Here is a 12,559-nt window from a genome sequence, read left to right on the forward strand (position 1 = left end):
CTGCGCGGGTAAGCAAACTTGCCAACAGACGCTCTTTCATAATGGTTGACTTGTAATAAAATCATACTGCCAGTAGATGGCAATATGCTGTTCGAATCATCCATATCGGTTTAAGAAGAAGACATATGGCACTCAAGAGTTTTGTTTCCGGTATGCTACTTCCTTTTCTTCTTGCCGCTGTGAGAGAGATAGGGAAGACTCGGCCCTCCGGTTAAATCCAACTCCATCCACCTTTATAGGTGATTCTTTGGTGTACCAAAATGACCGAGCAGATGACAGTAAGGGGTACCCTGAAGGGTCATAGCGGATGGGTCACCCAAATTGCCACCACACCCCAGTTTCCCGACATGATTTTGTCCGCGTCCCGGGGTAAGTGTCCGTAGAGCCGCGCTGGAACCCCACGAGCATCCGGATACACGAGTACGTTATATTAGACAGTAAAATGAAAAGCGTGCATGATTTATAGTATATGGGCCGGGTTACAGTAGTAAGCAATGAAGCGTACTGTTGAAGTACAGCCAGTGGTGTGTATCACGTGTCATATAGAGGTAAAACGATATCAACTGTCAAAATATTACAATACTGCATATGTTTATTGTCTGTAACTAAGAGCTTACATGTCAGAAATAAAAATCGTATGTTGTCCACTTTGCAGACAAGACCGTCATCATGTGGAAGCTGACCCGTGATGAGACCAACTATGGCATCCCCCAGCGTGCTCTGAAGGGTCATTCTCACTTCGTGAGTGACGTTGTCATCTCATCTGATGGTCAGTTTGCACTGTCTGGCTCCTGGGACGGCACCCTCCGCCTGTGGGATCTGACAACGTGAGTTTCAGGGGTGATGTTTGTGCTTTTAGGATGCACAGTTCACAGCGTAACTAAAACATGTGAAATTACATGCATAGTGGTCGAAGTAGTGATGAAACTTAAATGCAATCTGTATCGCTGTGATGATAAAGAGGCTGTTTCTGAACTTTAACTCCATCTTTTGACCCAGTGAACGTGCTTCTGTATGTAAAAGGCTCCAAAACGATGGTTCCGCACCTGAACCTGTTGGTGAATCTATTCATATTTGTCTCTCAGTGGCACTACAACCCGCCGTTTCGTCGGACACACCAAAGATGTTCTGAGCGTGGCTTTCTCTGCTGACAACCGTCAGATTGTGTCTGGATCCAGAGACAAGACCATCAAGCTGTGGAACACCCTGGGAGTCTGCAAGTACACCATCCAGGTAGAGCGTGTTGGACTTTAAAGGCAGTCCTGCATGTTCAAAAATTTGTACTGAGACGTTCTTCAAAATTAAGCAGAAGTTTTATTATCAGATGTAAAAAGGAGTAACAAAGCTTTGGGTTGCCAGTAAATCACCACTCCCTCCACCACAAGCCAACAACCAAAATATTCAAATACACCCCTATTTATAAAGTATGTGACGTCGCTCGTATCTTCTGACTCCTCCTCTGCTTTTTGCTCCCTTTCCACCAATCACCNCCATTGTTTATTTAACAGCGCTGTGTCAAAAGCAGCAACCCGGTGCACACCAGTGTCAAACGAGCTCATACAAACGCAACAATTTTTTAAAGCCTGACTTTTACCCAATGTATGAGAAGAAGGCAGTGATTTCAGTCATCAAGAGGCTGCGATGTCTGTCATTAGATCGGGTGGCGATCCTCTCATGTCAACTTGCCGAATAAAAAGTCACTAAAACATCGTAAACGGTGTGGCTTTGAAACTGTGTTTAGCCTGTAGGTTGTGGTTAGCGTATTAAAATAAAAATGATTTACGAATCATGAAACGCATTATTTAACAAGAATACATTTTAAAAGAGAAACTCTTTTTCATTATTTGTTTGTTCTTTATTCCTTTAGTTTTCTCTTTTTGAGAAGATCTTCAAAGTGTACAACATGAAAACTCCGCGTCTGATCTGTGCTGAAAATTTAAAGAGACCGTGAACCTTAAATTGAAATCGCCATTAAAATAGTTTTGTTATATAATATTTGATCTATGCCTTAATTGTGTTGTGGCTGGCATGTATTAAATAACAATATATTTTTATAAGCCGTTTTCATTTAGTGATTATAATCACAGTTTCACATTTGGTTTGTTGGGTGGTGGTCATGCTACCTTGTACTCAAGATCAATCATCAAACAGTGCACGTGATATTGACAGTGCATTTTTTTATTATACGACAATTAAACCAGAAAAGTAACAAGCAAACCAAAACAAAATGTGTTTACATCTTAAAGCAAATGCACTAATTGAAAAAACACTGCGTTAATCTCCTTCAGCACCAGACTGGAGTAGAACCAAGGCTTGTAAAATGTTGTCATTTCCTACAAACAGCCCATTAACTAGTCACTAACAGCACTGGTCCAATTACTTAATCAAAGCCCACGAAAATGTCTTGACTAGAAGCAAAATTTCACGCAAGGTACCAGAGTAGTGATCTACCGCCCCCTATTGGTTTGAATTAGGACATGACACTTTAAAGTAATAGGCAACACAGTTTTATTTAAGATCATGAAAAACGAAGAATACATACAAATATCACTACAAATGTCAATATTAAGAAAACTAATAAATCTATGACATGATTACATCTGACACATTCGATTCTACACAATAAACATGACTCTCAAAAACCCAAAGCTCACCCCCTATAGTTACACGTCTGAGTCTGTCATGTAATGAACTTACAACAGAAATGTCAAATCACTGGAGAGCAACAGGTCCCATACACTCAACAGAAAAAGAAGCACAATAAATATGACCAATGAGAAGAGCAGCTTATCATCTGAATAGAGGACTGATGCAGTCGACTGAAACGGCCTCTCTCAGAGAGGAACTACTGCAGAGGAGAGACCCAGCGCTGCTACTTGCTCTTTCTCAAACAGTCAAGAAACGGATGCTTGAGGGCTTCGCTTAGCGTGATCCGCTTTGTGACGTCGTATTCCAGCATCTTCTCGATGAGATTGAACAGCTGCTCATGATCGGAGCTGCAGGAGGCCATGTATTGCTTAGGAAAGAAGTTTGAATAAACATTTTGTTTAGATAAAGCCTTAAGGATCTCTTTGGGAAAGTTGTGAAACGATGACTATAATGATGAAAACTCACTCTCAGGGGCTTGCACTGTTTTCTGACATGACGGCCCGAGGAGCTGTGAATGTCCCAATCCAATTTGTCGTGATGAACATATCTGTGCTTCCTGCAGAATGAACAATATGACAGTTTGTCTTAGCTTACATGTGGCAGGAATCAAAGTTTAAAGTAATCTTGGCATCTTCTGCCAGCAGTGAATATTACCTTGTTTTCTGCAGCATGTGGGTTGGTAAGGGGCCTAGCACCCGCTCCATCATAGCTAGATGTTCTTTACTGTCATGTGTCTGAAATTTCAAAAGCACAAACCAAAACATGTCAACAAGTGATTTGTGTACACATGTATTACATACTCCTTTGTGCTTGAATTAATTTATCCTTTATATTGAAAAAGACAATGACCTGGAATAGAGTTGATCCGAGATAATACTCAATAAGAATACACCCCACACTCCACACGTCACATGAATTACTCCAGCCCAAATCTGTTGGAACAGACAACTCCATTACACAACACAATCATTGAAAGTGTGCTTTCAATGTGCCTCAGAATGTCACATCTACAGCTGCTTACCCAGAATAACCTCTGGGGCTCTGTAATGCCGTGTGGACACAACAGATGTGTGGTGCTCGTGCTCGTAAGTTGCATTTCCAAAATCGACGACTTTCACATGAGGATTCTTCAGCGTTCTCTCATCCCTCCTCTGCAAATCAAACCACACCAATATTTAAAAATTGTGACACGTGACAAAGAAACCTTGAATTAAGCCAACAACTCTCCTCACCATTTTTGAATTGTACTTGATGTTATACTCTGAATTGACAAAGAGGATGTTCTCTGGTTTCAGGTCAGTGTGCGTCAATTTATTCTTGTGAAGAACTGAAACAAAAATGAGATAAGCATAAGCAAAAGATTATAAACAAAACACTGCGTAATTTGTTTCTTCCACAACAGGACAACCGAGGAGATCCATGACTCACATCTGACCGCTCTGATGATCTGGTAGGCCATGTGTCTGATGTGGCTGATCGAGAAGGGCTGAAAGTTGTTTTCCTTCAGAAAATCATATGTGCTCAAGCCCAGCAGCTCAAAGGCGATGCACACATGCCCGTGGTGATCAAACCAGTCCAACATCCGCACACAGGCACTGGAAAAAACAATTATTAAATACTCCATTGGTAATGTTGTCCGGATTTCTCCGCACCCAAGAGGCTGTAAATGTCAAGCTAGGTGTGATACACAATCCGGGTTTATATTTCGTGACCCATCTATCTTATTTCTGTGTGTTTTCAGATGTACTTACTATCGTCTGTCACAGTCGATTGAGTTAATCTGTTCCAGCACCTCAACCTCAGACAGAGCTGCCTCACGATAGCGCTCAATGCTTTTGATGATTTTCAGAGCTATACGAGCACCTCCGCTGTAATAGCAGACATTAATGTCATTAACACACAAACGTCCCTTCAAATGGATGTGTGATCAAGCAAAACACATAAGGCATAACACTGTCTGCTTATTTCAAGTTCATCTTAAACTTACTTTGAATGATCAATGCACTCCACCACTTTGCCGAACGCTCCCTCTCCGAGGGTGCACACAATCTCATCTACGGGTTTAAAGACAGACTGTTAGAGATGTAAAATTGACGTACTGACAACAGCCCTATCAGATTCGCTCTGAATCTATGAAAATAGAAAAATCAATGCATAAATGATAAACAAAAGAGACAAATGCTATGCTGCACACATCAGGATAAATTTAAGTGCTGTCAACTGCATTTATCGGGACCCAAAAATTAGCCTAGAACTATACTTCTCGTGTAAAGTTTGACCCCAGAACACAAAATAAGCAGTGAAAGAAATAAAGATACAGAAAAGTGTGTATTCTATACATCTTTCTCTTAGCATGTCTCCACTGTGATAGATCAGGTGACCCTCCTCATCATCCTCAACACTCCTGGATCTTTTCCTGCGATGGTTCCTCTGGGGTTTCGGATCACCATCATCATCACCACCATCAAAAACCCATGAGAATCGGGGGGGGACCAGAACACGGCATTCATTCATTCAGCGAGGGTAGAACGGAAGAGGGGGAAGTGATTCGGCCCGTTCAGATACCCGCAGCAGCCAGGCCCGGCCATAGGGAGAAGCCAACGCAAATTCAGCCCGCGAGATACACACAGGGCCCACCACATCGTGTGTGTTACAGAAGAAAAACAATGGCAACATATTTTCAGATGAGATACTTTCTCAAACCATTAAGTAGACAGTTACAACAATTATCATTAAACAACATATAGAGTTAAACTCCACCTCCATGATTGAGATGCCTTAAAACATTTTACAAGCTGTTTTCCTGCTCTTTCAGACTAAATGTATACCCCTTCACAAACATATCTTAATATTAATGTCATTATTTCATCCAACATTTTTGCTGTCATTCTTTCACACTGGGCATGAGGAACTCCAACAGGGCATATAACGAAAAGGAAAGAGACAGAAAAGGTTGACAGTTGCCGTGGCAACGAGAGACAAGGACATTGCTCATACCGAGTCAGAGTGACGACGTGAACGATGGTGTCCGCGCCTGTGCTGACTGCTCCGCCGGCTGTTTCCAGAGGATTTGCTGTAATGGTGCCAGTCCCTGTCTCTCTCCCGGCCCCTGACTTTGGATCTCTCCCGGTGTCGGTCCTTACAGGCAGAACGGCTGTCCTCATCATGGTCTCTGTACACATCTCTGACCTCTTTTACCTCCAGCTTTTGATTTGAGCTCCTGGTCTCCAGGTAATGCCTATGATGCAATGAGCCGTTGTAAATACAATATGTTGGCTACACGAGGGTGAAAAACATTTACTGTCAACATGGAACAGTGTTTACCTCAGTTGCACATTTCGGAGTAAAACAAACTATACTCAATGGAAACAGGTAGGTTGGGACATTGTGAATTTGTTTACAAAACAACTTTTATATAATATTTCAAAGAAGGAATTTATTTTCTTTCAAATAGCATGGAGAAAAGAATCATTTAAAAATAAAAATAAATTTATGCATTAAGGGTGTTCAATAATATTTACATTTTACGTTGACTTTAAAGGAAAATAATGAACACAGAATAATATTAAAAACGACAAATCTCACAAATTAGACTTTAATTCCCTTACGTTATATTAAGGAAACAGTGAACTTGAAAGACCTGTTTTAGGCAACACTCTCTACAAAGGTTTTTTATTTTTTTATTGACACTACAACAAACATAACATAAACACTTATAACAAGACATCCAAATAAAAAACAAACAAAAGGAACTTAAAAAAAGAACTTGAGGCATTGAACGTAAACACTGCTATTGAACCTAATGGAAATCGCAGATTTTGCTGGAGAAAAAAAAAGATTCTTCTTAAGAAATAACTGTAAAAATAAAGCTCTTTAATGCAAGTAGATCATCACACCCAATATAATCACTATGGCCATTTACTGTAACATCACATAAACATAAGGACTGACGACCCGATTTCCATATATTTCTCATACCAACGTAGAGAACTACTTATTTTGTTCGCCAATCAAGTCCTACCCCTAAACCTTATCCTCAAAGAAAAATTTGGGCAGTTTTTTATTGTAAAAAAAAACATCATTTAATCACACACATACAGACGCTGACAGTCTGGTTCCTTTAAACTAAATCGCATCTTAGTTACTTAATAAAACCGTGTGCCTCTTAACTGTGTTACAGTGATTCTTTACCCAAGAATGTGTGTGCGTCTACATCCATGTAGAACAGTTTCACGTTAAACTTCATACAACGTTAAATACTTCTGACGCGTGAGTTAAGTTCAGAGAAGAAAATAATTCATTATACCGTACGTGATGTCACAGCATATGGTTATAGCGATTCTCGGGTGTGATCGAGTTGCATTAAAGAGCTTTATTTTCAGTTATTTCTAAAGAATCATTTTTCTCCAGCAAAATCTGCGATTTGGATTAGGCTCAGAAGTGTTTACGTTCAAAAACTCCAACATGGCCGATTTCCGGATTGATGAAGCGTTGTAAAAACCCTCTATAGGTTCAATGTAGTAATGGGAAGTTCGAGTCATTTTTGCGATTCGGATGTTTGAATCTCGTTCAGCAAAATGAACGAATCTTTTCGAGTCATTTCGTTCATCTGAGCAGAGTTAAATTAATGTTGCATGTTAATAGCCAAATTACCCCATAACGTTTATTTATGCTAGTTTTGATCAGATATATAATAAGAAATAACTTATATTGTAGTTAGGGACAAGTTATGAGAAACAGTTATTTAATTATTTCCTAACAGCATTTCTGTAAAGTTATGTATTTATTAACAATTTATTAACAACATTAACAATTTTGGATCACTCAGGTATGCAATAAGGTTTACAGGTTGTTGTTTTTTACTAAAAAGTCTCATGCAGTTTGCAAAGTATATAATAATAGGCTATTGAAATCATTTAAATGTGCAATTATTTAATAAGAGATCACTTGTGTTTTTTACTAAAACGTCTCGTGCAGTTTGCAAAGTATATAATAATAGGCTATTGAAATCATTTAAATGTGCAATTATTTAATAAGAGATCACTTGTGTAATATACGTATGCATTAGACATAAACACTGACTTTACTAGTGTTGCTTATGTTTATATTTTGCCAGCAAAGTTCTTATGCAAATAGTTAGTTATTAAGATGAATTAAAAACACATGCAGAAATCCACAAGAAACATTTATGAATATACTGACAGAAAAAAGAACAGAACGGTACGTTTTAGAGAAGATGTTTATTGCACATATCTTTTGATCATTTTATAATATTTCTTCCTATAATACAACATATAACACGTACATCATTCATTTGACTGATGATCCGGGAAGTGGTCACGTAATGTTAAAGACTCGGACTCGAAGACTCCGGTACAGGCTGCAGGTTTGCCTGCGGAGCTACCATTTGACAAAAGAACAAAAGGGCTCGGACCCGATGACTCGAGAGACGAACTAATCATTTCTCTTTCCGGTATAAAAGAACGAAAGGACTCGGACCCGATGACTCGAGAGACGAACTTCATTACTGTTTCTGGTACAATGTTGCACATGCGCGGTCAACACAAAATGAACGAATCGTTCATGAACGACCCATCACTAGTTCAATGGTCAAAGAACACACACGTCCACAGCAATGATTCTATACTATAAAGGTGTTTATTTTTAATAAAAGAAGACTTGATTCACTTGTGAGATATGACGTGTTTGTTTCTCACCCTTCGCTGTTCCTGCAATGATGGCGGTGCTGCTTTCTGTGTTTGTTTTCTCTCTCGCTGCTGTGCGAGTCTCTTTTATGTCTCTTTCTGTTCTCCACTCTCTCCTCCAAGCCCACCTCGGTGAGCCACGGAGAGCGCATTCTCTTCGACCGTTTCATCTGATAAACACACAGACACAGGTTACTGTTACATTAAACACGCTCAATGTAACTTAGTAAAAAAAACATATACATGTGAGATGTACGAACGCAGCGAATCGGTGCTCGTGCTTCTTAACACCTCGTGCTTAATCTAAGGCGTTAACATAATAGGTTTTAATTTAGTAAAATTAACAGCAAATCTGATTCGTTTAGATACTACATTGCGTTTATTTGGCGTTTAATTTGATATCGAGTAACAAAAGTTTCTTTTGTTCTTTCATCTTTTGTCGTGAGGTAACATTGACGTTAAAGCTGTCGCGTGCTAAAAATAAACGTCACACAAATCACCACACGGCGTAGTTACGTCAGTTAACAAATAATGTATATATTACCTTGAAAGTCTTGAGAAATGCTCAAAAAGAGACGTTTATTTCGTGTCGATAAAGCCTCTCAATGTAGTGCAAATATTTCTGCTTTCTTTTGTATCATTAACAGAGGTAAAATGGCGTCGACTCGCATCAGAACGTTCGAGAAATTGTACGTGACGTCGTCCAAGCCAGCCCCACTTGTGAAGCGCGCTCCCGTGCAGTTGATCTTTTTGCTGTAAACAGGAAGCACCTTACAAACTATATACATTATACGCGAGATGTTACATGTAATTTTATTATTTTGAAATATTATACAGTTAAAAATACTACTACAGATGTATATACATTACCCTAGCAGAATGTGATTAAAAAAGCTCTTGAAAATAAACGACTTTCCTAAGTCAATAGTTTTTAAAGTATTTCCCGTATATTTATTTATGTATGTGTTTGTATGTATGTGTTAGTAAACCGTGTGTATATCTGCAAACTAAAGTTTGAAGTCTGTAAAGTTGTCTTCTTTTCATATTGTAATAAGCTAGATTTTATGCATCATTTTTTGCTTTTGGTCTAACTGTACTGTATCATTTGAAGACAATACTTTGTAACGAGCCCCACTTGTTATTATTTACTTTATTTTATGTTTGGTATATGTCAGTCTGTCTTCTGTGCTCTGTAAGCAAAAATGGGAACAAACAAAATGTACTGCGCGGGTAAGCAAACTTGCCAACAGACGCTCTTTCATAATGGTTGACTTGTAATAAAATCATACTGCCAGTAGATGGCAATATGCTGTTCGAATCATCCATATCGGTTTAAGAAGAAGACATATGGCACTCAAGAGTTTTGTTTCCGGTATGCTACTTCCTTTTCTTCTTGCCGCTGTGAGAGAGATAGGGAAGACTCGGCCCTCCGGTTAAATCCAACTCCATCCACCTTTATAGGTGATTCTTTGGTGTACCAAAATGACCGAGCAGATGACAGTAAGGGGTACCCTGAAGGGTCATAGCGGATGGGTCACCCAAATTGCCACCACACCCCAGTTTCCCGACATGATTTTGTCCGCGTCCCGGGGTAAGTGTCCGTAGAGCCGCGCTGGAACCCCACGAGCATCCGGATACACGAGTACGTTATATTAGACAGTAAAATGAAAAGCGTGCATGATTTATAGTATATGGGCCGGGTTACAGTAGTAAGCAATGAAGCGTACTGTTGAAGTACAGCCAGTGGTGTGTATCACGTGTCATATAGAGGTAAAACGATATCAACTGTCAAAATATTACAATACTGCATATGTTTATTGTCTGTAACTAAGAGCTTACATGTCAGAAATAAAAATCGTATGTTGTCCACTTTGCAGACAAGACCGTCATCATGTGGAAGCTGACCCGTGATGAGACCAACTATGGCATCCCCCAGCGTGCTCTGAAGGGTCATTCTCACTTCGTGAGTGACGTTGTCATCTCATCTGATGGTCAGTTTGCACTGTCTGGCTCCTGGGACGGCACCCTCCGCCTGTGGGATCTGACAACGTGAGTTTCAGGGGTGATGTTTGTGCTTTTAGGATGCACAGTTCACAGCGTAACTAAAACATGTGAAATTACATGCATAGTGGTCGAAGTAGTGATGAAACTTAAATGCAATCTGTATCGCTGTGATGATAAAGAGGCTGTTTCTGAACTTTAACTCCATCTTTTGACCCAGTGAACGTGCTTCTGTATGTAAAAGGCTCCAAAACGATGGTTCCGCACCTGAACCTGTTGGTGAATCTATTCATATTTGTCTCTCAGTGGCACTACAACCCGCCGTTTCGTCGGACACACCAAAGATGTTCTGAGCGTGGCTTTCTCTGCTGACAACCGTCAGATTGTGTCTGGATCCAGAGACAAGACCATCAAGCTGTGGAACACCCTGGGAGTCTGCAAGTACACCATCCAGGTAGAGCGCCATAGTCCCTATGGGGAACTATTGGAAAGATTGTAAACAAGACCTTGCAATTCACATCTAGAATAGTTTGCCATTCTGAAGCTTCTTGTATTTGACTTCTGACTCATTTCTACAGGATGACAGCCACACTGAATGGGTGTCCTGTGTGCGCTTCTCCCCAAACAGCAGCAACCCCATCATTGTGTCCTGCGGCTGGGACAAAATGGTCAAGGTGGGATTTGTAAACATGTAAATAATGTGTTAGCAAACAATTTCTTTCTATTGTGATAATGCCAGGAATGCGTTTAATCAGTATTATACCAACTGCTACAGGAACGGTGCACACTTGCCTCTTACTAGATCCTGTTTTGCTCTGTTTAGTATGATGTAATAACTTTACCCAGTGATTATGAAATATCACACGTTGTTCTGAGCTCCTGGGCTCTGATGACAAGTCCTGCAATTATGATGGGTAAAGGATAGAGTCATGAATCGTTTGAGTTCTTTTGTCTTGAGTTTGACTCATGTTTGTTTTGTTTTAGGTATGGAATCTAGCAAACTGCAAACTGAAGACCAACCACATTGGCCACACTGGATACCTAAACACGGTGACCGTGTCTCCTGATGGATCTCTGTGCGCTTCTGGTGGAAAGGTAGGGTAATAATTCTGACGTGACAAGGTCGTTGTTAAAGAGATGATGAAACTTTTAATGCCATCTGTATCTATGTGATGATAAAGAGGCTGTTTCTGATCGCATTGTTCCTTGAAATATTTGACATCTAAGGCATTAAGATGTGTGTATTTATTAAGCTTTTCTAACTGTGATGTTTGTTGTTGTACCTACCATATAGGATGGGCAGGCCATGCTGTGGGACCTGAATGAGGGCAAGCACCTCTACACACTAGATGGTGGTGATGTCATTAATGCCCTTTGCTTCAGCCCCAACCGCTACTGGCTCTGTGCTGCCACCGGACCCAGCATCAAAATCTGGGTAAGCTTACATACATTAACATTCAAGGTGAGAGATAGAAAGACTAATATGTATGCCTACAGAATGTTGTATATGCTACACATGTACAGTATGTGTATCCCACATGTAACATGAATAAGATTAAGGCACAAGATTCAGTGACGAAACTCAAATGCCTTCTGTACAGCCCTATGATGATAAAAGAGGCTGTTTCTGAGAACTTGACATCTAAACCGTCACACATAATTGTACTGTCGGAGCCGAGCTGACTGTATTCCCTCAACAGGATCTGGAGGGCAAGATCATTGTCGATGAATTGAGGCAGGACATTATCACCACCAACAGCAAGGCTGAGCCACCTCAGTGCACATCTCTGGCCTGGTCAGCTGATGGACAGGTAGGTTACCTTCCACCTTCAATGAGCTTTACTCTTCAAATAGATTTCATCTTGAAACATTTTGGTTACCCGTAATTGCTGGATGGACCAGAAAGCCCCCGTTGATTATACCCAATCACTTTATCATCTGAAATCTCATGATGACAGTCCTGCAAATATGAGGGGGAGAGCAAGATGCGTTTTACATCAATTTAGGATTCAAAGCAGTGCTTATTAATGATTTCTGCATCTTTTTGTTTTAATCACAGACTCTCTTTGCCGGCTACACTGACAACCTGATCCGAGTGTGGCAAGTGACCATTGGAACCCGATAGAAGCTTTTTTTTTAATGTCTGAATAAAATATTTTAAAAAGACAGAAATACGGCTTTTGTGGTTAATAAAAAGTGCTTCA

The 12,559-nt window shown here is 40.1% G+C and overlaps 2 protein-coding genes across 7 annotated transcripts; one reads left to right on the forward strand and one right to left on the reverse strand.

Moving 5' to 3' along the window:
* The first annotated feature begins 146 nt into the window (after positions 1 to 146).
* On the forward strand, positions 147 to 12,527 carry rack1 (receptor for activated C kinase 1). Of its 6 annotated transcripts, none has more exons than XM_057349766.1 (8): positions 147 to 369; positions 656 to 827; positions 1,086 to 1,233; positions 10,934 to 11,029; positions 11,340 to 11,450; positions 11,650 to 11,790; positions 12,056 to 12,166; positions 12,415 to 12,527. In XM_057349766.1, the coding sequence occupies exons 1-8, from the start codon at positions 261 to 263 to the stop codon at positions 12,478 to 12,480; spliced, it is 954 nt and encodes a 317-aa protein (XP_057205749.1). In that variant the 5' UTR covers positions 147 to 260; the 3' UTR covers positions 12,481 to 12,527. The 6 variants fall into 6 exon arrangements, with proteins under 6 accessions (XP_057205749.1, XP_057205753.1, XP_057205752.1 ...); XM_057349770.1 differs by having other exon boundaries at positions 305 to 420; XM_057349769.1 differs by lacking the exon at positions 147 to 369 and adding an exon at positions 427 to 548.
* Positions 2,492 to 9,033, reverse strand: LOC130563941 (dual specificity protein kinase CLK4-like). Its single transcript, XM_057349760.1, has 13 exons — positions 8,899 to 9,033; positions 8,367 to 8,524; positions 5,647 to 5,887; positions 4,989 to 5,079; positions 4,637 to 4,703; positions 4,401 to 4,517; positions 4,078 to 4,244; positions 3,882 to 3,976; positions 3,671 to 3,800; positions 3,499 to 3,581; positions 3,304 to 3,383; positions 3,115 to 3,205; positions 2,492 to 3,016 (listed from the first exon to the last, which is right to left on the reverse strand). The coding sequence occupies exons 2-13, from the start codon at positions 8,522 to 8,524 to the stop codon at positions 2,873 to 2,875; spliced, it is 1,464 nt and encodes a 487-aa protein (XP_057205743.1). The 5' UTR covers positions 8,899 to 9,033; the 3' UTR covers positions 2,492 to 2,872.
* Positions 12,528 to 12,559: the final 32 nt, after the last annotated feature.

Source organism: Triplophysa rosa, linkage group LG13 (assembly GCF_024868665.1).
Source record: "Triplophysa rosa linkage group LG13, Trosa_1v2, whole genome shotgun sequence".
Taxonomy (NCBI): Eukaryota; Metazoa; Chordata; class Actinopteri; order Cypriniformes; family Nemacheilidae; genus Triplophysa; species Triplophysa rosa.